We start from the raw sequence: 22,107 nt of genomic DNA, 5'->3' as shown, positions 1-22,107 counted from the left end.
CAGAACGATGCTTCACATCCTCCTCGGCTCCTTTCAGCAGAACGATGCTTCACATCCTCCTCGGCTCCTTTCAGCAGAACGATGCTTCACATCCTCCTCGGCTCCTTTCAGCAGAACGACGCTTCACATCCTCCTCGGCTCCTTTCAGCAGAATGACGCTTCACATCCTCCTCGGCTCCTTTCAGCAGAACGATGCTTCACATCCTCCTCTGACCCTTTTTTCATAACTATTCTTCACAACATCCTCTGCTCCTTTCAATAGAACTATCCTTTTCGTCCTCTTATCCTTTTTATCAGAATGATGCCTCACATCCTCCTCTGCCTAATTCATTGGAACAAGTATTTGCATCCTCCTTTGATCCCTTTCATCAAAATGATTTTTTCTTATCTTCCGCTGATTCTTTTACTATAGTAATTGTTTGTCTATTGGTTCCCTTTTAATTGGCCTTTTTATTTTTCTTCGATTGCACCATGCTTAGTATACGCTCTACACAGCGGCATCAGAAAACGCCACAAGGTTGGCAGTTTCTGTGATCCTGGTCCTGGCCTGTCTAGAACCGGAGACCAGGTTCTTCTTTTCTAAGTCACTAAGACCCTTTTGTTCCAGTTCTTGAGGGTTGTGATTATTTAATAAAAGCACACGTCACCTTTTAGAGTTTATCAGTTTATTGCACTTTTTCCTGTACAAAAATTCCATTGTACTGTCCCTTTAATTAAACGTCACATTCAGTTCTGTGCTATGAAGACCAGACAGACACCCCTCCCCCCCCTTACAATATGAACTCTTCTGGAGTTTCCCTTTAACTTCTTCATTGCATTACATGATGCTAATCACTGCAAGCTGCGACGACAACCACTCATCAATTCTTAGAGGCGGGTTGTCGAGAACAAAACTCTTCTACTCTATGCCCCGCTAAACTGAAAATAACGTATAAGGTAAGGGGATCTATTTAAGGTGGAGTTACCCTTTAAGACAGAAAGCGTTAATGTTGCGGTGTGCGTAGTGATCAAATTATTTTTCATAAAAAATTTGGGCCATGCTGTTCGTTTTCTGGATGGGGCAGATGAGTCGGTAACCACCCGCCTTACAAGGCACTATGTATGTGCATGACTGCGATGTAGCAGAGCTGGAAAGCTACAGGCAGCTGGACTGACAACATCAAGCGAAACGGATGCTGGGAGCAGCAGACGAACCCATTTAATGCACATTTCCATCACCCCCGGGACTCCTCCATAAAGTGACTTGCACCGTGCGGCATTCTGGAGCGTGTAGTGCGCTGGCACAGAACAGTGAGGAAACTGCGGCATTGGAAGCGGAACACCGAGTATTTAACCCTTAGAACCTATGAGGGAGCGTCCTCTGTCTCCTGCCGGCTGCGGACGGGGCGGTGACGAGCGGTCACAAACACAAGAGGAGGACGGCGGAGCCGACGTGACTTCCATTTCTGTCTGATGTTATGATCGGGGAGGGCTCGGCTCTGGGGAAGTGGGTGGGAAATCTTAGCTGCCAGACCCTCATTCTTCCACGTAGCCGTCTGTGCACAGACGTCTTCAACAAAATAAAACAGTGAGCGGCTCCTTTAAAGGAAAAAAAAAAAAAGAGCAAATTAATGGTCACAATTATTTCATTTCCCAGTTGCAGACATATTTTAGGACCGATCTGCCACGTGGCGCCCACTGCAGGTTCAAGTGGGGACTAAAAAAATTGCAAAAATTACAGTTTTAAAATCAACCCATTTTTTTTTCTTTTAAAATGTTAAAAAAAAATTAAATTTGTTGTCCGATCTATCAAAAAATGTAAAATGCTGCAAAGAATAACAGAACTCCAGATTTTGCCTCATTTACATAAAAAAATTCAATAAAATAAATCTAAACATGATCATTACCCCAAAATGGTATAAAAACTATATCTCAATGTGCAGTTTTTTGTTTTTTTTTTATTTTAAACAAAAAAAAAAAAAATCACTTTTTTTTAAATTACTAAAACATAAATCAAAACCTCATGTTGGGATCGCCACGATCGATCTAACCGGGAGAGTCACGTGACCAACAATGGATGCGGTAAAAACAAAACCCCCAAAAACAATGTTGGAACTGTGTTTATTCCCCTCCACAACATGTCGTCCCGCTTGGATTTTTTTTATTCTGTTTTTTTTTTTTTTCAGTCTATTATATGGTAAAAATGAACGGTGTCTTTCACAACTGGGAAAATAGAAAAGATCTTGGAAGAAGAGGAAGGAAAGCTGAAAATAAGTTACACTAAACCTCCCAGCAATCTGGTTTTGGAGGCATCTTCTGGAGATCCCCTAATGGAGCATATGGACCAGATATTTTTGGCATGTCCTCAGACCCCCGGACCACCAGGTGAGAGACAGTCCAAACGTAGAGATGGTGAAATAAGGGTTAAAGTACTGTTTTTTTGGGGGGGAATGGGGATGACACTAGGTCAGATAGGCAGCTACTTACACGCTCATTTCTCGGTGGGTTCGGCCTTTATAGATCTTTGCTGTTTGCTGGAGTTCGGAGATCTGTTCAGTTCCTCCCCGGAGAGAAGAGCCCGGATTTCGGAAGGGATTTTCCCTTGATCCATGGCTTTACACCACTGCTTGTACTGGAGGGAGCAGAACAGGGGGGACACATTATAATGGGGCGACATTATACAACCATAAGGGTCAAGTTGCTCTAGATTCTGAAAGTGGACTTTTTCGGACGCGCTGACCCCAAACTTTTTTTTTCTTAAATTTGAAAGGGGGGGGGATTGAAACTTTCGGTCAGGGGTCCACCTGATAGCGGCCATCTTTGTCCTCCCACACACATAGGATACATGATGTGGTATATAGACTGGGGTGCGGGTGTACAGAAGTATTGGAGAGGTCAGGAAGTATTCATATTCCTTCCATTATTAGTTCCCCTGGGGGCGATGATGGCTCAGTGAGATTGATCTGGCTGGAGTCTGGGGAGATTCGCTCACATACTGGTAACCCAAAGGAGGACGGGGGCAGTTACCATCTCCAGCTCCTCCCGCAGAGCACAGATGGCCCGCTCCCGGCTGGACACCAATTCCTCCAGGTACTGGTAGCGCTGTTTCTTCCGGGCTCGACACTCCCGTGCGCTCTGCCTGCTCCGCTCTAGCTTGGCCTTCAGATCAATCTTGGCCGGTTTCCTCCCTCTCTTTCCTGGCTTCTTCACCTTTCCGCCACAGACCTGTAAAGTGAGGGATGGAACAGAAATACTGGATGTGAGAAATCCTGCATGCTCCTAGCTCCCGCACGCTCAGATTACTGACACGCTCACACCTCCTGCACATCCATAATAAGTGCACACTCATGCTTGCTGCAGGTCCATAGTACTGGCACACTCACCTCCTGTGCGTCCATATTACTGGCACGCTCACATTTCCTGCGCATCCATATTACTGGCACAGCTCCTGCACGTCCGTATTACTGGCACGCTCACACCTCCTGCGTCCATAGTACCGGCACGCTCACACCTCCTGCGTCCATAGTACCGGCAAGCTCACACCTCCTGCGTCCATAGTACCGGCAAGCTCACACCTCCTGCGTCCATAGTACCGGCAAGCTCACACCTCCTGCGTCCATAGTACCGGCAAGCTCACACCTCCTGCGTCCATAGTACCGGCAAGCTCACACCTCCTGCGTCCATAGTACCGGCACGCTCACACCTCCTGCGTCCATAGTACCGGCACGCTCACACCTCCTGCGTCCATAGTACCGGCACGCTCACACCTCCTGCGTCCATGGTACCGGCACGCTCACACCTCCTGCGTCCATAGTACGGGCACGCTCACACCTCCTGCGTCCATAGTACCGGCACGCTCACGCCTCCTGCGTCCATATTACGGGTACGCTCACGCCTCCTGCGTCCATAGTACCGGCAAGCTCACGCCTCCTGCGTCCATAGTACCGGCACGCTCACACCTCCTGCGTCCATAGTACCGGCACGCTCACACCTCCTGCGTCCATAGTACCGGCACGCTCACACCTCCTGCGTCCATAGTACCGGCAAGCTCACACCTCCTGCGTCCATAGTACCGGCAAGCTCACACCTCCTGCGTCCATAGTACCGGCACGCTCACACCTCCTGCGTCCATAGTACCGGCACGCTCACACCTCCTGCATCCATAGTATTGGCACGCTCACACCTCCTGCGTCCATAGTACCGGCACGCTCACACCTCCTGCGTCCATAGTACCGGCACGCTCACACCTCCTGCGTCCATAGTACCGGCACGCTCACACCTCCTGCGTCCATAGTACCGGCACGCTCACACCTCCTGCGTCCATAGTACCTGCACGGTCACGCCTCCTGTGCGTCCATAGTACCTGCACGGTCACGCCTCCTGTGCGTCCATAGTACCTGCACGGTCACGCCTCCTGTGCGTCAATAGTACTGTCACGCTCACACCTCCTGCGCGTCCATATTACCGGCACGCTCACGTCTCCTGCGCGTCCATAGTACGGGCACGCTCACACCTCCTGCGTCCATATTACGGGCACGCTCACGTCTCCTGCGCGTCCATAGTACAGGCACGCTCACACCTCCTGCGTCCATATTACGGGTACGCTCACGTCTCCTGCGCGTCCATAGTACCGGCACGCTTACGCCTTCTGCGTCCATATTACGGGCACGCTCACGCCTCCTGCGCGTCCATAGTACGGGCACGCTCACGCCTCCTGCGCGTCCATAGTACCGGCACGCTCACACCTCCTGCGTCCATAGTACCGGCACGCTCACACCTCCTGCGTCCATAGTACCGGCACGCTCACACCTCCTGCGTCCATAGTACCGGCACGCTCAAACCTTCTGCACGTCCATAGTACCGGCACGCTCACACCTTCTGCGCGTCCATAGTACCGGCACGCTCACACCTTCTGCACGTCCATAGTACCGGCACGCTCACACCTTCTGCGCGTCCATAGTACCGTCACGCTCGCACTTCCTGCGCATCCATATTACCGTCACGCTCGCACCTCCTGCGCGTCCATAGTACCTGCACGCTCACGCCTCCTGCACGTCCATAGTACCTGCTCGGTCACGCCTCCTGCGCGTCAATAGTACTGTCACGCTCACACCTCCTGCGCGTCCATACCGGCATGCTCATACCTCCTGCGTCCGTAGTACTGGCACGCTCACATCTCATGTGCGTCCATATTACTGGCACGCTCACACCTCCTGCGTCCATAGAACCGACACGCTCACACCTCCTGCGTCCATAGTACCGGCACGCTCGCGTCTCCTGCGCGTCCATAGTACCGATACGCTCACACCTCCTGCTCGTCCATTGTACCGGCACGCTCACACCTCCTGCGTCCATATTACGGGCACGCTCACGTCTCCTGCGCGTCCATAGTACAGGCACGCTCACGCCTTCTGCGTCCATATTACGGGCACGCTCACGTCTCCTGCGCGTCTATAGTACAGGCACGCTCACGTCTCCTGCGCGTCCATAGTACAGGCACGCTCACACCTCCTGCGTCCATATTACGGGTACGCTCACGTCTCCTGCGCGTCCATAGTACCGGCACGCTCACGCCTTCTGCGTCCATATTATGGGCACGCTCACGTCTCCTGCGCGTCCATAGTACCGCCACGCTCACGCCTCCTGCGTCCATATTACGGGCACGCTTACATCTCCTGCGCGTCTATAGTACTGGCACGCTCACGCCTCCTGCGTCCATATTACGGTCACGCTCACGTCTCCTGCGTGTCCACAGTACCGCCATGCTCACGCCTCCGGCGTCCATAGTACCGGCACGGTCACGTCTCCTGCGCGTCCATAGTACCGGCACGCTCACGCCTCCTGCTCGTCCATAGTACCGGCACGCTCACGCCTCCTGCGCGTCCATAGTACCGGCACGCTCACGCCTCCTGCGCGTCCATAGTACTGGCACCGCTCACGCCTCCTGCGTCCATATTACGGGTACGCTCACGCCTCCTGCGCGTCCATAGTACGGGCACGCTCACGCCTCCTGCGCGTCCATAGTACGGGCACGCTCACGCCTCCTGCGCGTCCATAGTACGGGCACGCTCACACCTCCTGCGCCTCCATAGTACGGGCACGCTCACGCCTCCTGCGCGTCCATAGTACGGGCACGCTCACGCCTCCTGCGCGTCCATAGTACGGGCACGCTCACGCCTCCTGCGCGTCCATAGTACCGGCACGCTCACGCCTCCTGCGTCCATAGTACCGGCACGCTCACGCCTCCTGCGTCCATAGTACCGGCACGCTCACACCTTCTGCACGTCCATAGTACCGGCACGCTCACACCTTCTGCGCGTCCATAGTACCGGCACGCTCACACCTTCTGCGCGTCCATAGTACCGGCACGCTCACACCTTCTGCGCGTCCATAGTACCGTCACGCTCGCACTTCCTGCGCATCCATATTACCGTCACGCTCGCACCTCCTGCACGTCCATAGCACCTGCACGCTCACGCCTCCTGCACGTCCATAGTACCTGCTCGGTCACGCCTCCTGCGCGTCAATAGTACTGTCACGCTCACAACTCCTGCGCGTCCATATTACCGGCACGCTCACACCTCCTGCGCATCCATATTACCGGCATGCTCATACCTCCTGCGTCCGTAGTACTGGCACGCTCACATCTCATGCGCGTCCATATTACTGGCACGCTCACACCTCCTGCGTCCATAGAACCGACACGCTCACACCTCCTGCGTCCATAGTACCGGCACGCTCGCGTCTCCTGCGCGTCCATAGTACCGTTACGCTCACACCTCCTGCTCGTCCATTGTACCGGCACGCTCACACCTCCTGCGTCCATATTACGGACACGCTCACGTCTCCTGCGCGTCCATAGTACAGGCACGCTCACGTCTCCTTCGCTTCCATAGTACCGGCACGCTCACGCCTCCTGCGTCCATATTATGGGCACGCTCACGTCTCCTGCGCGTCCATAGTACCGCCACGCTCACGCCTCCTGCGTCCATATTACGGGCACGCTTACATCTCCTGCGCAACTATAGTACTGGCACGCTCACGCCTCCTGCGTCCATATTACGGGCACGCTTACACCTCCTGCGCATCCATATTACCGGCATGCTCATACCTCCTGCGTCCGTAGTACTGGCACGCTCACATCTCATGCGCGTCCATATTACTGGCACGCTCACACCTCCTGCGTCCATAGAACCGACACGCTCACACCTCCTGCGTCCATAGTACCGGCACGCTCGCGTCTCCTGCGCGTCCATAGTACCGATACGCTCACACCTCCTGCTCGTCCATTGTACCGGCACGCTCACACCTCCTGCGTCCATATTACGGGCACGCTCACGTCTCCTGCGCGTCCATAGTACAGGCACGCTCACGCCTTCTGCGTCCATATTACGGGTACGCTCACGTCTCCTGCGCGTCCATAGTACCGGCACGCTCACGCCTTCTGCGTCCATATTACGGGCACGCTCACGTCTCCTGCGCGTCCATAGTACAGCACGCTCACACCTCCTGCGTCCATATTACGGGTACGCTCACGTCTCCTGCGCGTCCATAGTACCGGCACGCTCACGCCTTCTGCGTCCATATTATGGGCACGCTCACGTCTCCTGCGTGTCCATAGTACCGGCACGCTCACGCCTTCTGCGTCCATATTATGGGCACGCTCACGTCTCCTGCGCGTCCATAGTACCACCACGCTCACGCCTCCTGCGTCCATATTACGGGCACGCTTACCTCTCCTGCGCGTCTATAGTACTGGCACGCTCACGCCTCCTGCGTCCATATTACGGGCACGCTCACGTCTCCTGCGTGTCCACAGTACCGCCATGCTCACGCCTCCGGCGTCCATAGTACCGGCACGGTCACGTCTCCTGCGTGTCCATAGTACCGGCACGCTCACGCCTCCTGCTCGTCCATAGTACCGGCACGCTCACGCCTCCTGCGCGTCCATAGTACCGGCACGCTCACGCCTCCTGCGCGTCCATAGTACTGGCACCGCTCACGCCTCCTGCGTCCATATTACGGGTACGCTCACGCCTCCTGCGCGTCCATAGTACAGGCACGCTCACGCGTCCTGCGCGTCCATAGTACGGGCACGCTCACGCCTCCTTCGCGTCCATAGTACGGGCACGCTCACGCCTCGTGCGCGTCCATAGTACGGGCAAGCTCACGCCTCCTGCACGTCCATAGTACGGGCACGCTCACGCCTCCTGCACGTCCATAGTACGGGCACGCTCACGCCTCCTGCACGTCCATAGTACGGGCACGCTCACGCCTCCTGCACGTCCATAGTACGGGCACGCTCACGCCTCCTGCGCGTCCATAGTACCGGCACGCTCACGCCTCCAGCGTCCATATTATGGGCACGCTCACGTCTCCTGCGCGTCCATAGTACCGCCACGCTCACGCCTCCTGCGTCCATATTACGGGCACGCTTACATCTCCTGCGCAACTATAGTACTGGCACGCTCACGCCTCCTGCGTCCATATTATGGGCACGCTCACACCTCCTGCACATCCATATTACCGGCATGCTCATACCTCCTGCGTCCGTAGTACTGGCACGCTCACATCTCATGCACGTCCATATTACTGGCACGCTCACACCTCCTGCGTCCATAGAACCGACACGCTCACACCTCCTGCGTCCATAGTACCGGCACGCTCGCGTCTCCTGCGCGTCCATAGTACCGATACGCTCACACCTCCTGCTCGTCCATTGTACCGGCACGCTCACACCTCCTGCGTCCATATTACGGGCACGCTCACGTCTCCTGCGCGTCCATAGTACAGGCACGCTCACGCCTTCTGCGTCCATATTACGGGTACGCTCACGTCTCCTGCGCGTCCATAGTACCGGCACGCTCACGCCTTCTGCGTCCATATTACGGGCACGCTCACGTCTCCTGCGCGTCCATAGTACAGGCACGCTCACACCTCCTGCGTCCATATTACGGGTACGCTCACGTCTCCTGCGCGTCCATAGTACCGGCACGCTCACGCCTTCTGCGTCCATATTATGGGCACGCTCACGTCTCCTGAGCGTCCATAGTACCGCCATGCTCACGCCTCCTGCGTCCATATTACGGGCACGCTTACATCTCCTGCGCGTCTATAGTACTGGCACGCTCACGCCTCCTGCGTCCATATTACGGGCACGCTCACGCCTCCTGCGTGTCCACAGTACCGCCATGCTCACGCCTCCGGCGTCCATAGTACCGGCACGGTCACGTCTCCTGCGTGTCCATAGTACCGGCACGCTCACGCCTCCTGCTCGTCCATAGTACCGGCACGCTCACGCCTCCTGCGCGTCCATAGTACCGGCACGCTCACGCCTCCTGCGCGTCCATAGTACTGGCACCGCTCACGCCTCCTGCGTCCATATTACGGGTACGCTCACGCCTCCTGCGCGTCCATAGTACGGGCACGCTCACGCCTCCTGCGCGTCCATAGTACGGGCACGCTCACGCCTCCTGCGCGTCCATAGTACGGGCACGCTCACTCCTCCTGCGCGTCCATAGTACGGGCACGCTCACGCCTCCTGCGCGTCCATAGTACGGGCACGCTCACGCCTCCTGCGCGTCCATAGTACGGGCACGCTCACGCCTCCTGCGCGTCCATAGTACGGGCAAGCTCACGCCTCCTGCGCGTCCATAGTACGGGCACGCTCACGCCTCCTGCGCGTCCATAGTACGGGCACGCTCACGCCTCCTGCGCGTCCATAGTACGGGCACGCTCACGCCTCCTGCGCGTCCATAGTACGGGCACGCTCACGCCTCCTGCGCGTCCATAGTACCGGCACGCTCACGCCTCCTGCTCGTCCATAGTACCGGCACGCTCACGCCTCCTGCGCGTCCATACTACCGGCACGCTCACGCCTCCTGCGCGTCCATAGTACTGGCACCGCTCACGCCTCCTGCGTCCATATTACGGGTACGCTCACGCCTCCTGCGCGTCCATAGTACGGGCACGCTCACGCCTCCTGCGCGTCCATAGTACGGGCACGCTCACGCCTCCTGCGCGTCCATAGTACGGGCACGCTCACGCCTCCTGCGCGTCCATAGTACGGGCACGCTCACGCCTCCTGCGCGTCCATAGTACGGGCACGCTCACGCCTCCTGCGCGTCCATAGTACGGGCACGCTCACGCCTCCTGCGCGTCCATAGTACGGGCACGCTCACGCCTCCTGCGCGTCCATAGTACGGGCACGCTCACGCCTCCTGCGCGTCCATAGTACCGGCACGCTCACGCCTCCTGCGCGTCCATAGTACCGGCACGCTCACACCTCCTGCGTCCATAGTACCGGCATGCTCACACCTTCTGCACGTCCATAGTACCGGCACGCTCACACCTTCTGCGCGTCCATAGTACCGGCACGCTCACACCTTCTGCGCGTCCATAGTACCGGCACGCTCACACCTTCTGCGCGTCCATAGTACCGTCACGCTCGCACTTCCTGCGCATCCATATTACCGTCACGCTCGCACCTCCTGCACGTCCATAGTACCTGCACGTCCATAGTACCTGCTCGGTCACGCCTCCTGCGCGTCATAGTACCTGCACGCTCACGCCTCCTGCACGTCCATAGTACCTGCTCGGTCACGCCTCCTGCGCGTCAATAGTACTGTCACGCTCACACCTCCTGCGCGTCCATATTACCGGCACGCTCACACCTCCTGCGCATCCATATTACCGGCATGCTCATACCTCCTGCGTCCGTAGTACTGGCACGCTCACATCTCATGCGCGTCCATATTACTGGCACGCTCACACCTCCTGCGTCCATAGAACCGACACGCTCACACCTCCTGCGTCCATAGTACCGGCACACTCGCGTCTCCTGCGCGTCCATAGTACCGTTACGCTCACACCTCCTGCTCGTCCATTGTACCGGCACGCTCACACCTCCTGCGTCCATATTACGGACACGCTCACGTCTCCTGCGCGTCCATAGTACAGGCACGCTCACGTCTCCTTCGCATCCATAGTACCGGCACGCTCACGCCTCCTGCGTCCATATTATGGGCACGCTCACGCCTCCTGCGTCCATATTACGGGCACGCTTACATCTCCTGCGCAACTATAGTACTGGCACGCTCACGCCTCCTGCGTCCATATTACGGGCACGCTCACGTCTCCTGCGTGTCCACAGTACCGCCATGCTCACGCCTCCTGCGTCCATAGTACCGGCACGGTCACGTCTCCTGCGCGTCCATAGTACCGGCACGCTCACGCCTCCTGCTCGTCCATAGTACCGGCACGCTCACGCCTCCTGCGCGTCCATAGTACGGGCACGCTCACGCCTCCTGCGCGTCCATAGTACGGGCACGCTCACGCCTCCTGCGCCTCCATAGTACGGGCACGCTCACGCCTCCTGCGCCTCCATAGTACGGGCACGCTCACGCCTCCTGCGCGTCCATAGTACGGGCACGCTCACGCCTCCTGCGCGTCCATAGTACCGGCACGCTCACGCCTCCTGTGTCCATAGTACCGGCACGCTCACGCCTCCTGCGTCCATAGTACCGGCACGCTCACACCTTCTGCGCGTCCATAGTACCGGCACGCTCACACCTTCTGCGCGTCCATAGTACCGGCACGCTCACACCTTCTGCGCGTCCATAGTACCGGCACGCTCACACCTTCTGCGCGTCCATAGTACCGTCACGCTCGCACTTCCTGCGCATCCATATTACCGTCACGCTCGCACCTCCTGCACGTCCATAGTACCTGCACGTCCATAGTACCTGCTCGGTCACGCCTCCTGCGCGTCATAGTACCTGCACGCTCACGCCTCCTGCACGTCCATAGTACCTGCTCGGTCACGCCTCCTGCGCGTCAATAGTACTGTCACGCTCACACCTCCTGCGCGTCCATATTACCGGCACGCTCACACCTCCTGCGCATCCATATTACCGGCATGCTCATACCTCCTGCGTCCGTAGTACTGGCACGCTCACATCTCATGCGCGTCCATATTACTGGCACGCTCACACCTCCTGCGTCCATAGAACCGACACGCTCACACCTCCTGCGTCCATAGTACCGGCACACTCGCGTCTCCTGCGCGTCCATAGTACCGTTACGCTCACACCTCCTGCTCGTCCATTGTACCGGCACGCTCACACCTCCTGCGTCCATATTACGGACACGCTCACGTCTCCTGCGCGTCCATAGTACAGGCACGCTCACGTCTCCTTCGCGTCCATAGTACCGGCACGCTCACGCCTCCTGCGTCCATATTATGGGCACGCTCACGCCTCCTGCGTCCATATTACGGGCACGCTTACATCTCCTGCGCAACTATAGTACTGGCACGCTCACGCCTCCTGCGTCCATATTACGGGCACGCTCACGTCTCCTGCGTGTCCACAGTACCGCCATGCTCACGCCTCCTGCGTCCATAGTACCGGCACGGTCACGTCTCCTGCGCGTCCATAGTACCGGCACGCTCACGCCTCCTGCTCGTCCATAGTATCGGCACGCTCACGCCTCCTGCGCGTCCATAGTACCGGCACGCTCACGCCTCCTGCATCCATATTACGGGTACGCTCACGCCTCCTGCGCGTCCATAGTACGGGCACGCTCACGCCTCCTGCGCGTCCATAGTACGGGCACGCTCACGCCTCCTACGCGTCCATAGTACCGGCACACTCACGCCTCCTGCGCGTCCATAGTACCGGCACGCTCACGCCTCCTGCGCGTCCATATTACGGGTACGCTCACGCCTCCTGCGCGTCCATAGTACCGGCACGCTCACGCCTCCTGCGCGTTCATAGTACCGGTACGCTCACGCCTCCTGCGTCCATAGTACGGGCACGCTCACGCCTCCTGCGCGTCCATAGTACGGGCACGCTCACGCCTCCTGCGCGTCCATAGTACGGGCACGCTCACGCCTCCTGCGCGTCCATAGTACGGGCACGCTCACGCCTCCTGCGCGTCCATAGTACGGGCACGCTCACGCCTCCTGCGCGTCCATAGTACGGGCACGCTCACGCCTCCTGCGCGTCCATAGTACGGGCACGCTCACGCCTCCTGCGCGTCCATAGTACGGGCACGCTCACGCCTCCTGCGCGTCCATAGTACGGGCACGCTCACGCCTCCTGCGCGTCCATAGTACGGGCACGCTCACACCTTCTGCACGTCCATAGTACCGGCACGCTCACACCTTCTGCGCGTCCATAGTACCGGCACGCTCACACCTTCTGCACGTCCATAGTACCGGCACGCTCACACCTTCTGCGCGTCCATAGTACCGTCACGCTCGCACTTCCTGCGCATCCATATTACCGTCACGCTCGCACCTCCTGCACGTCCATAGTACCTGCACGCTCACGCCTCCTGCACGTCCATAGTACCTGCTCGGTCACGCCTCCTGCGCGTCAATAGTACTGTCACGCTCACACCTCCTGCGCGTCCATATTACCGGCACGCTCACACCTCCTGCGCATCCATATTACCGGCATGCTCATACCTCCTGCGTCCGTAGTACTGGCACGCTCACATCTCATGCGCGTCCATATTACTGGCACGCTCACACCTCCTGCGTCCATAGAACCGACACGCTCACACCTCCTGCGTCCATAGTACCGGCACACTCGCGTCTCCTGCGCGTCCATAGTACCGTTACGCTCACACCTCCTGCTCGTCCATTGTACCGGCACGCTCACACCTCCTGCGTCCATATTACGGACACGCTCACGTCTCCTGCGAGTCCATAGTACAGGCACGCTCACGTCTCCTTCGCGTCCATAGTACCGGCACGCTCACGCCTCCTGCGTCCATATTATGGGCACGCTCACGTCTCCTGCGCGTCCATAGTACCGCCACGCTCACGCCTCCTGCGTCCATATTACGGGCACGCTTACATCTCCTGCGCAACTATAGTACTGGCACGCTCACGCCTCCTGCGTCCATATTACGGGCACGCTCACGTCTCCTGCGTGTCCACAGTACCGCCATGCTCACGCCTCCTGCGTCCATAGTACCGGCACGGTCACGTCTCCTGCGCGTCCATAGTACCGGCACGCTCACGCCTCCTGCTCGTCCATAGTACCGGCACGCTCACGCCTCCTGCGTGTCCATAGTACCGGCACGCTCACGCCTCCTGCGCGTCCATAGTACCGGCACGCTCACGCCTCCTGCATCCATATTACGGGTACGCTCACGCCTCCTGCGCGTCCATAGTACGGGCACGCTCACGCCTCCTGCGCGTCCATAGTACGGGCACGCTCACGCCTCCTGCGCGTCCATAGTACGGGCACGCTCACGCCTCCTACGCGTCCATAGTACCGGCACGCTCACACCTCCTGCGCGTCCATAGTACCGGCACGCTCACGCCTCCTGCGCGTCCATATTACGGGTACGCTCACGCCTCCTGCGCGTCCATAGTACCGGCACGCTCACGCCTCCTGCGCGTTCATTACTCCAGTCGCATCCCGAGCAGCGCTCACCACTCTGCTGCATGTTTGGTGTCCAGCCCGGGGGACTTCTCCCTCCTGTGTGGCTCTCAGGGGCCCCTCCATCCCCGCAGATGAGTCCAGTGACCACTTTCCTGGGTGTGATGGACATTACACAGGTTGGGGGTGTCAGGCTCTTACCTTGCTTTCCTCCATCTTGCTGATCCCTTGTATGAAGCCTGGCCGGGCCCCTGACTCGTCCTGGGGCCCCTGCTCCAGCTCTACAAAGACTTTTGTGGGAGAGCTCAGTTTGTTTACAATAGCTCAGCTGACTCCTGAGCTTTAATCCGGAAGTGGCGCTGTACCTCATGGGAACTGTAGTTCTCCAGTTAACAGACTTGTTAGAAAAATACAACAGCGCGGACTACATCTCCCATCAACACCCGCGCTGCTGCGTCGTCTGTAGAACTACGTCAGAACTGTTATGTAAAAGTCGTTTGGCAGCACGCCACCAGGGGGCGGAGCGGCTCCAGTACAGGACTGGTGGCGGGGACAGTGCGGGGTGTTATCAATCATGTCCTCTACTCAGACAGAGCCGTCGCCGCCGCCGCCGCCATATTGTTGTAGACCAACTCCTTACACTCCAGCGGCGGGCGGCAACAAAACGCGCCCTGTGATTGGTGCGCTTCCCACAGACAAAGGGCGAGTGGTTACCCATAGCAACCAATCAGGGCGTGCCTTTCATCAAGATTGGAGATGGAAACTGGTTGCTAAGGGCAACAGCGCCATTAGCCTGTTATACCGCCATCTCTTTTCATAAAGGTTATGATGGGCCTGGAGCAGGGGAACCACAAGGAGCAGCCACACCAGCCAGTGTCCCAGCATGGCGTGGTGCTACAGCGTTATACTGTGCGGGGCTGTAATTCCAGTGTGATTAGATCACATTATTACACCGTTGTTGCGGTCAGGGCTGAGGGGTCGGTAAGCCAAACCTGCGACTCCGACTCCTCAATTTCCCTTCCACCGACTCCGACTCCCACATATATTGCTTATATTTAAGTGAAAAATATATTGTACAATGTGAACATCCGACATTTCATCATTTCTATGATCCAATAATCAAGATATTTAGATAGAACATAATATCTATTGGAATACGACTTTAGAACAAAAAACTAATAAATTGTAAATATGTAATACACTGTGTACATGTATACGGTACAGACCAAAAGTTTGGACACACCTTCTCATTCATAGAGTTTTCTTTATTTTCATGACTATGAAAATTGTAGATTCACTCTGAAGGCATCAAAACTATGAATTACCACATGTGGAATTATATAATTAACAAAAAAAGTGTGAAACAACTGAAAATATGTCTTATATTCTTGGTTCTTCACAGTAGCCACCTTTTGCTTTGAGCTTTGCACACTCTTTGCATTCTCTTGATGAGCTTCAAGAGGTAGTCACCGGAAATGGTCTTCCACCAGTCTTGTAGGAGTTCCCAGAGATGCTTAGCACTTGTTGGCCCTTTTGCCTTCACTCTGCGGTCCAGCTCACCCCAAACCATCTCGATTGGGTTCAGGTCTGGTGACTGTGGAGGCCAGGTCATCTGGCGTAGCGCCCCATCACTCTCCTTCTTGGTCAGATAGCCCTTACACAGCCTGGAGGTGGGTTTGAGGTCATTGTCCTGTTGAAAAATAAATGATGGTCCAACTAAACACAAACCGGATGGAATAGCATGCCGCTGCAAGATGCTGTGGTAGCCATGCTGGTTCAGTATGCCTTCAGTTTTGAGTAAATCCCCAACAGTGTCACCAGCAAAGCCCCCGCACACCATCACACCTCCTCCTCCATGCTTCACGGTGGGAACCAGGCATGTAGAGTCCATCCGATCACCTTTTCTGTGTCGCACAAAGGCACGGTGGTTGGAACCAAAGATCTCACATGTGGACTCATCAGACCAAAGCACAGATTTCCACTGGTCTAATGTCCATTCCTTGTGTTCTTTAGCCCAAACAAGTCTCTTCTGCTTGTGGCCTGTCCTTAGCAGTGGTTTCCTAGCAGCTATTTTACCATGAAGGCCTGCTGCACAAAGTCTCCTCTTAACAGTTGTTGTAGAGATGTGTCTGCTGCTAGAACTCTGTGTGGCATTGACCTGGTCTCTAATCTGAGCTGCTGTTAACCTGCGATTTCTGAGGCTGGTGACTCGGATGAACTTATCCTCCGCAGCGGAGGTGACTCTTGGTCTTCCTTTCCTCAGGCGGTCCTCATGTGAGCCAGTTTCTTTGTAGCGCTTGATGGTTTTTGTCACTGCACTTGGGGACACTTTCAAAGTTTTCCCAATTTTTCAGACTAACTTACCTTCATTTCTTAAAGTAATGATGGCAGCTCGCTTTTCTTTACTTAGAATTTGTTTTATGGCAAGAAAAAAGCAGCTAACAGTCTATTCAGTAGGACTATCAGCTGTGTATCCACCAGACTTCTGCACAACACAACTGATGGTCCCAACCCCATTTATAAGGCAGGAAATCCCACTTATTAAACCTGACAGGGCACACCTGTGAAGTGAAAACCATTTCCGGTGACTACCTCTTGAAGCTCATCAAGAGAATGCCAAGAGTGTGCAAAGCAGTAATCAAAGCAAAAGGTGGCTACTCTGAAGAACCTAGAATATAAGACATATTACATCTTTGTTGCGGTGCAGTGGTTATTACATCGTTGTTGCGGTGCAGAGGTTATTATATTGTTATTGCGGTGCAGTGGTTATTACATTGTTGTTGCGGTGCAGAGGTTATTACATCGTTGTTGCGGTGCAGTGGTTATTACATCGTTGTTGCGGTGCAGTGGTTATTACATCGTTGTTGCGGTGCAGTGGTTATTATATTGTTGTTGCGGTGCAGAGGTTATTACATCTTTGTTGCGGTGCAGAGGTTATTACATCGTTGTTGCGGTGCAGTGGTTATTATATCGTTGTTGCGGTGCAGTGGTTATTACATCGTTGTTGCGGTGCAGAGGTTATTACATCGTTGTTGCGGTGCAGAGGTTATTACATCTTTGTTGCGGTGCAGTGGTTATTACATCTTTGTTGCATTGCAGAGGTTATTACATCTTTGTTGCGGTGCAGAGGTTATTACATCGTTGTTGCGGTGCAGAGGTTATTACATCTTTGTTGCGGTGCAGTGGTTATTACATCTTTGTTGCGGTGCAGAGGTTATTACATCGTTGTTGCGGTGCAGTGGTTATTACATCGTTGTTGCGTTGCAGTGGTTATTACATCGTTGTTGCGGTACAGTGGTCATTAGATCTCATTATTACGGTGCAGTGGTCATTAGATCACATTATTACGGTGCAGTGGTCATTAGATCACATTATTACGGTGCAGTGGTCATTAGATCTCATTATTACGGTGCAGTGGTCATTAGATCACATTATTACGGTGCAGTGGTTATTATATCGTTATTACGGTGCAGTGGTCATTAGATGACATTATTACGGTGCAGTGGTCATTAGATCTCATTATTACGGTGCAGTGGTTATTAGATCACATTATTACGGTGCAGTGGTTATTAGATCACATTATTACGGTGCAGTGGTCATTAGATCTCATTGTTACGGTGCAGTGGTTATTAGATCACATTATTACGGTGCAGTGGTCATTAGATGAAATTATTACGGTGCAGTGGTCATTAGATGACATTATTACGGTGCAGTGGTTATTAGATGACATTATTACGGTGCAGTGGTTATTAGATCACATTATTACGGTGCAGTGGTCATTAGATCTCATTATTACGGTGCAGTGGTCATTAGATCTCATTATTACGGTGCAGTGGTTATTAGATCACATTATTACGGTGCAGTGGTCATTAGATCTCATTGTTACGGTGCAGTGGTTATTAGATCACATTATTACGGTGCAGTGGTCATTAGATCTCATTATTACGGTGCAGTGGTCAGTAGATCACATTATTACGGTGCAGTGGTTATTAGATCTCATTATTACGGTGCAGTGGTTATTATATCGTTATTACGGTGCAGTGGTCATTAGATCTCATTATTACGGTGCAGTGGTTATTATATCGTTATTACGGTGCAGTGGTCAGTAGATCACATTATTACGGTGCAGTGGTTATTAGATATCATTATTACGGTGCAGTGGTCATTAGATCTCAATATTACGGTGCAGTGGTTATTAGATCTCGTTATTACGGTGCAGTGGTCAGTAGATCACATTATTACTGTGCAGTGGTCATTAGCTCTCAATATTACGGTGCAGTGGTCAGTAGATCACATTATTACTGTGCAGTGGTCATTAGCTCTCATTATTACGGTGCAGTGGTCAGTAGATCACATTATTACGGTGCAGTGGTCAGTAGATCACATTATTACGGTGCAGTGGTCATTAGATCACATTATTACGGTGCAGTGGTCATTAGATCTCATTATTACGGTGCAGTGGTTATTATATCGTTATTACGGTGCAGTGGTTATTATATCGTTATTACGGTGCAGTGGTCATTAGATCTCATTATTACGGTGCAGTGGTTATTATATCGTTATTACGGTGCAGTGGTCAGTAGATCACATTATTACGGTGCAGTGGTTATTAGATCTCATTATTACGGTGCAGTGGTCATTAGATCTCAATATTACGGTGCAGTGGTTATTAGATCTCGTTATTACGGTGCAGTGGTCAGTAGATCTCAATATTACGGTGCAGTGGTCATTAGATCTCATTGTTACGGTGCAGTGGTCATTAGATCTCATTGTTACGGTGCAGTGGTCATTAGATCTCATTGTTACGGTGCAGTGGTCAGTAGATCACATTATTACTGTGCAGTGGTCATTAGATCTCGTTATTACGGTGCAGTGGTCAGTAGATCACATTATTACTGTGCAGTGGTCATTAGCTCTCAATATTACGGTGCAGTGGTCAGTAGATCACATTATTACTGTGCAGTGGTCATTAGCTCTCAATATTACGGTGCAGTGGTCAGTAGATCACATTATTCCGGTGCAGTGGTCATTAGATCTCGTTATTACGGTGCAGTGGTCAGTAGATCACATTATTACTGTGAAAACCAAAAGCAAAACACAAAACAAATATCCTGGAATAAAAAAGTAAAAAAATATTGCAAAAATTGCATGAAGGTAGTAATAATAGTAATAATAAGGGTATTTAGTTAACATAATTTTGATCAAAATAATGTAGAAGCCATCCCGCCACGTCACGGCAACCCTTGTGGGACAGTCCTAACTCTTGTATTTAAAACCTTTCCACTTGTCAAGTGACGTAAATGTGAACAAGGACAGAGGGACTGAACCACCAGTAATAGTATAGGCCAGACAGGATGGATTTTCCAACTCAGAAACAGGGCGGTCACACCCTTATATGCACAGAATGCACAATGAAACAAATGAGAAACTGGGTCTGAGCAGAAAAAGTAAATTAATGTGCATGCAAAATGAATTTGCATATGAACACATGACCTTTACACAGAGAAAACCAAAAGCAAAACACAAAACAAATATCCTGGAATAAAAAAGTAAAAAAATATTGCAAAAATTGCATGAAGGTAGTAATAATAGTAATAATAAGGGTATTTAGTTAACATAATTTTGATCAAAATAATGTAGAAGCCATCCCGCCACGTCACGGCAACCCTTGTGGGACAGTCCTAACTCTTGTATTTAAAACCTTTCCACTTGTCAAGTGACGTAAATGTGAACAAGGACAGAGGGACTGAACCACCAGTAATAGTATAGGCCAGACAGGATGGATTTTCCAACTCAGAAACAGGGCGGTCACACCCTTATATGCACAGAATGCACAATGAAACAAATGAGAAACTGGGTCTGAGCAGAAAAAGTAAATTAATGTGCATGCAAAATGAATTTGCATATGAACACATGACCTTTACACAGAGAAAACCAAAAGCAAAACACAAAACAAATATCCTGGAATAAAAAAGTAAAAAAATATTGCAAAAATTGCATGAAGGTAGTAATAATAGTAATAATAAGGGTATTTAGTTAACATAATTTTGATCAAAATAATGTAGAAGCCATCCCGCCACGTCACGGCAACCCTTGTGGGACAGTCCTAACTCTTGTATTTAAAACCTTTCCACTTGTCAAGTGACGTAAATGTCTGGCCTATACTATTACTGGTGGTTCAGTCCCTCTGTCCTTGTTCACATTTACGTCACTTGACAAGTGGAAAGGTTTTAAATACAAGAGTTAGGACTGTCCCACAAGGGTTGCCGTGACGTGGCGGGATGGCTTCTACATTATTTTGATCAAAATTATGTTAACTAAATACCCTTATTATTACTATTATTACTACCTTCATGCAATTTTTGCAATATTTTTTTACTTTTTTATTCCAGGATATTTGTTTTGTGTTTTGCTTTTGGTTTTCTCTGTGTAAAGGTCATGTGTTCATATGCAAATTCATTTTGCATGCACATTAATTTACTTTTTCTGCTCAGACCCAGTTTCTCATTTGTTTCATTGTGCATTCTGTGCATATAAGGGTGTGACCGCCCTGTTTCTGAGTTGGAAAATCCATCCTGTCTGGCCTATACTATTACTGGTGGTTCAGTCCCTCTGTCCTTGTTCACATTTACGTCACTTGACAAGTGGAAAGGTTTTAAATACAAGAGTTAGGACTGTCCCACAAGGGTTGCCGTGACGTGGCGGGATGGCTTCTACATTATTTTGATCAAAATTATGTTAACTAAATACCCTTATTATTACTATTATTACTACCTTCATGCAATTTTTGCAATATTTTTTTACTTTTTTATTCCAGGATATTTGTTTTGTGTTTTGCTTTTGGTTTTCTCTGTGTAAAGGTCATGTGTTCATATGCAAATTCATTTTGCATGCACATTAATTTACTTTTTCTGCTCAGACCCAGTTTCACATTATTACTGTGCAGTGGTCATTAGCTCTCAATATTACGGTGCAGTGGTCATTAGATCTCATTGTTACGGTGCAGTGGTCAGTAGATCACATTATTACGGTGCAGTGGTTTTTAGATCTCATTATTACGGTGCAGTGGTTATTATATCGTTATTACGGTGCAGTGGTTATTATATCGTTATTACGGTGCAGTGGTTATTATATCGTTATTACGGTGCAGTGGTTATTATATCGTTATTACTGTGCAGTGGTCATTAGCTCTCAATATTACGGTGCAGTGGTCAGTAGATTACAATTTTCCGGTGCAGTGGTCATTAGATCTCGTTATTACGGTGCAGTGGTCAGTAGATCACATTATTACTGTGCAGTGGTCATTAGCTCTCAATATTACGGTGCAGTGGTCAGTAGATCTCAATATTACGGTGCAGTGGTCATTAGATCTCATTGTTACGGTGCAGTGGTCAGTAGATCACATTATTACGGTGCAGTGGTTTTTAGATCTCATTATTACGGTGCAGTGGTTATTATATCGTTATTACGGTGCAGTGGTTATTATATCGTTATTACGGTGCAGTGGTTATTATATCGTTATTACGGTGCAGTGGTTATTATATCGTTATTACGGTGCAGTGGTTATTATATCGTTATTACGGTGCAGTGGTTATTATATCGTTATTACGGTGCAGTGGTCAGTAGATCACACTGTTGCTCTCTGTTATTACAGATGACGTCGACGATCGCCTGCAGCTGCTGGGACTCCCCGACATGACGTCATGTCCCCGCCCCCATTGATGACGCACAC

The 22,107-nt window shown here is 52.4% G+C and overlaps 1 protein-coding gene across 1 annotated transcript; it reads right to left on the bottom strand.

The window, feature by feature from the left end:
* Positions 1–648: 648 nt before the first annotated feature.
* On the bottom strand, positions 649–14,833 carry CREBL2 (cAMP responsive element binding protein like 2). The gene is made up of 4 exons (XM_073544080.1): positions 14,577–14,833; positions 3,007–3,204; positions 2,467–2,611; positions 649–1,578 (listed from the first exon to the last, which is right to left on the bottom strand). Exons 1-3 carry the CDS (start codon positions 14,589–14,591, stop codon positions 2,471–2,473), a joined length of 354 nt encoding a protein of 117 aa, XP_073400181.1. The 5' UTR covers positions 14,592–14,833; the 3' UTR covers positions 649–1,578; positions 2,467–2,470.
* Positions 14,834–22,107: the final 7,274 nt, after the last annotated feature.

This window comes from Dendrobates tinctorius, unplaced genomic scaffold, assembly GCF_039654945.1.
Source record: "Dendrobates tinctorius isolate UK_male_01 unplaced genomic scaffold, ASM3965494v1 ptg000136l, whole genome shotgun sequence".
In the NCBI taxonomy this organism is placed as follows: Eukaryota; Metazoa; Chordata; class Amphibia; order Anura; family Dendrobatidae; genus Dendrobates; species Dendrobates tinctorius.
This window is presented reverse-complemented; position numbering and strand designations above follow the sequence as displayed.

Bases quoted from the DNA above. Each gene is read 5' to 3' on its own strand.
- CREBL2 (XM_073544080.1), bottom strand. The intron at 2,612-3,006 runs GTAACTGCCCCC...TGCTCCCTCCAG, and splicing joins TGCGGGAGGAGCTGGAGATG to TACAAGCAGTGGTGTAAAGC.